Raw genomic sequence first — 2,540 nt, 5'->3', positions numbered from 1 at the left:
AGCTACAACACAAATCCCTAAGAGAGCTTTAAACTTTCTTTCCACCCTCCTAATCTAACACTGACTTGATCGTCAGAGGCTCTTAGGCCGGTACCACTCCAGTACTCGATCATCTTTCTCTTCCTTTTTCAGGTACGACGTCACTTCGGGTCACCGCGGAATCCCGCATCATCAGTTGGCGCTGTCTATGGGAACGATATTAGTTTCCTAGAATAACAATGATGTTGCGATCCGGAGTCCATCTTGGAGAAGGAAGTCAGCACCCCTAGCGTCTTGATGGAGGAAGCCACCAAAACCAATCACGTGATGATAACAGCCACCATCAACCTGATGGCAGAAATCAATCACATGGTGATGATCATGATGGTGATGGTCAATTACACCATCACCACAACTAACCTCGCCTCGGGGATGACCAGCCTCGCCTAAAGGGAGTACATTCCAAGCACGTATCCCATTATGAGAGCGTGTCAAGGCATGCTCCGGAAGATGGGGAGCGTGTTGCAGCATTGGAACAGCATGTTCAGAAACTTAGTCAAGGTATGAACAAACTGGTCCAGTAAAATGCAGCAATCATGCGCCACTTAGCTATCCCTGTAGCACCCGTCATGGAAGGTGACGACGATGATGACAGAGTTAGGCATAACCATACGGGAGGTAGACAAAGAAACTGTCGTGCTTCCATGGCTCATTCTCCACGATAGAATATTTCCGGTGCAGAGACACCTTGTCGCCAAAAAAATGTCTCCGATGTTGGAGAACGCACCGAAGTTACCCATGTTGATCAACAAATCCACGATCTCAAATTGCAAGTATAAGGGATGGCCCAAGCCTTGAAAGGGAAAGGTCCTGCCACAGTTGATGACCTTGTACAAAAGACAAATGTACCTTTCAATCCTCGGGTGATGGCTCTGCCATTGCCAACGAAGTTCAAGATGCCCCATCTTGAGAGTTTCGACAGAACCCGGGACCCACTCGATCACCTGGAAACTTTCAAGTCACTAATGAACTTACAAGTGGTCCCAGATAAGATCATGTGCAGGGCATTCCCTACCACCCTCAAAGGGTCAGCCCGTGTCTGGTTTAATAAATTGAAGCCGGGATCTATTAGCAATTTTGAAGAGCTCAGTAAACAGTTCATAGGGCATTTCATTGCAGGAAGACGACACCGAAAGCCAGCCACCTATTTGCTCAATGTTAAGCAAGACAACGGGGAGGCGTTATGTGATTATATAGGCCAATTTAATATAGAGATGTTGCAAGTCGATGAGGTGGATGACAAGGTTGCTCTTACAGCCTTCATGGGAGGACTACAATCCTCCAAATTCCTTTTCTCTTTATCCAAGGACCCACCAAACACTATGGCAAAATTATTGATTGAGGCCCAGAAACATATGAATGCTAAAGATGCTATGAATTCCAGGAAGGGCAAAGGAGACGACGACAAAAAAGGAGATAAGAAGAGGTCAGCCCCTATCTTGAAAGACGAAAGAGACTCCAAGTTTAGGAAGTTTAATAGGTCCCCGAGAGTCCCTAGAGGGCGAGATAACTACACCAACTTCACTCCCTTGAATGCTCCTATTAGTCAAATCCTGATGCAACTCCAAGACGACCACACCTTGAAGTGGCCCCCTAAGTTGAAGTCAGATCCGACAAGAAGGTCTAAAGACAAGTATTGCCGGTTCCACAGAGACCATGGGCATAATACCGATGATTGCTTCGACTTGAAAAGCCAGATTGAGAGTCTAATTCATCGGGGCAAGTTACACAGGTATGCAGCAGATCGTGAGAAGGGAACGGGTCAACCTATTCGCAAGAATAGGGAGAACAACCCTCCTGGGCACTAATTAGGTGAAATAAGGGTGATCTCCGGTGGACTAGCGGGTGGGGGAAAGTCGAGCTCGACACGAAAGGCCTATGTCAGGAGAGCCCGGAGCTCCATAGGAGTCAACAAGGTTGGGATATCCAAACCCCAAACGAAGTTCCCGAGACGGGAAAGTGAGGTCATCACTTTTTCGGAGGAAGATGCCAAAGGAATTTAACAGCCACATGACGATCCATTAGTGGTGACAGTAGTCATGGCCAACTACATAATCCATTGAGTACTAATCGACAATAGTAGTTCAGCTAACTTGTTACTCATTGATGCTTTCGACAAAATGTGTATTGGCAGGGGAAGGTTAAGGCCAACAAAATCCCCCCTCGTTCGTTTTTTCGGAGAAAAAAACTTTCCCCTGGGAATGGTTACACTTCCATGACAGCAGGGACGGGACCAAAACAAGTATCTGTAATGGTGGATTTTCTAGTGGTGGACTATCCGTCTACTTATAATATAATATTAAGGAGGACGGCTCTAAATACTATGAGAGCCGTCACTTCCACATACCATTTATTGATGTATTTTTCTACAGAGCAGGGCATTAGTGAATTAAAAGGTGACCAAATAACAGCGAGGGAATGCTACGCAGCCGCGTTGAAAACAAAACAGTTGAGTGAAGCATTAGCCATTGAGACACCAGAAAGGTTAATGGAGAAGGAGC

At 46.1% G+C, this 2,540-nt stretch overlaps 1 protein-coding gene across 1 annotated transcript; it reads left to right on the top strand.

The window, feature by feature from the left end:
- Positions 1-821: 821 nt before the first annotated feature.
- On the top strand, positions 822-1,847 carry LOC132313897 (uncharacterized). Its single transcript, XM_059812834.1, has one exon. It carries the CDS (start codon positions 822-824, stop codon positions 1,845-1,847), a length of 1,026 nt encoding a protein of 341 aa, XP_059668817.1.
- Positions 1,848-2,540: the final 693 nt, after the last annotated feature.

This window comes from Cornus florida, unplaced genomic scaffold, assembly GCF_030987335.1.
Source record: "Cornus florida cultivar Cherokee Brave unplaced genomic scaffold, ASM3098733v1 CherokeeBrave_3.0.0_Hap2_Chr06, whole genome shotgun sequence".
Lineage (NCBI taxonomy): Eukaryota > Viridiplantae > Streptophyta > Magnoliopsida > Cornales > Cornaceae > Cornus > Cornus florida.
Note: the sequence above shows the minus strand (reverse complement) of the source record. Positions and strands in the feature narration are given on the sequence as shown.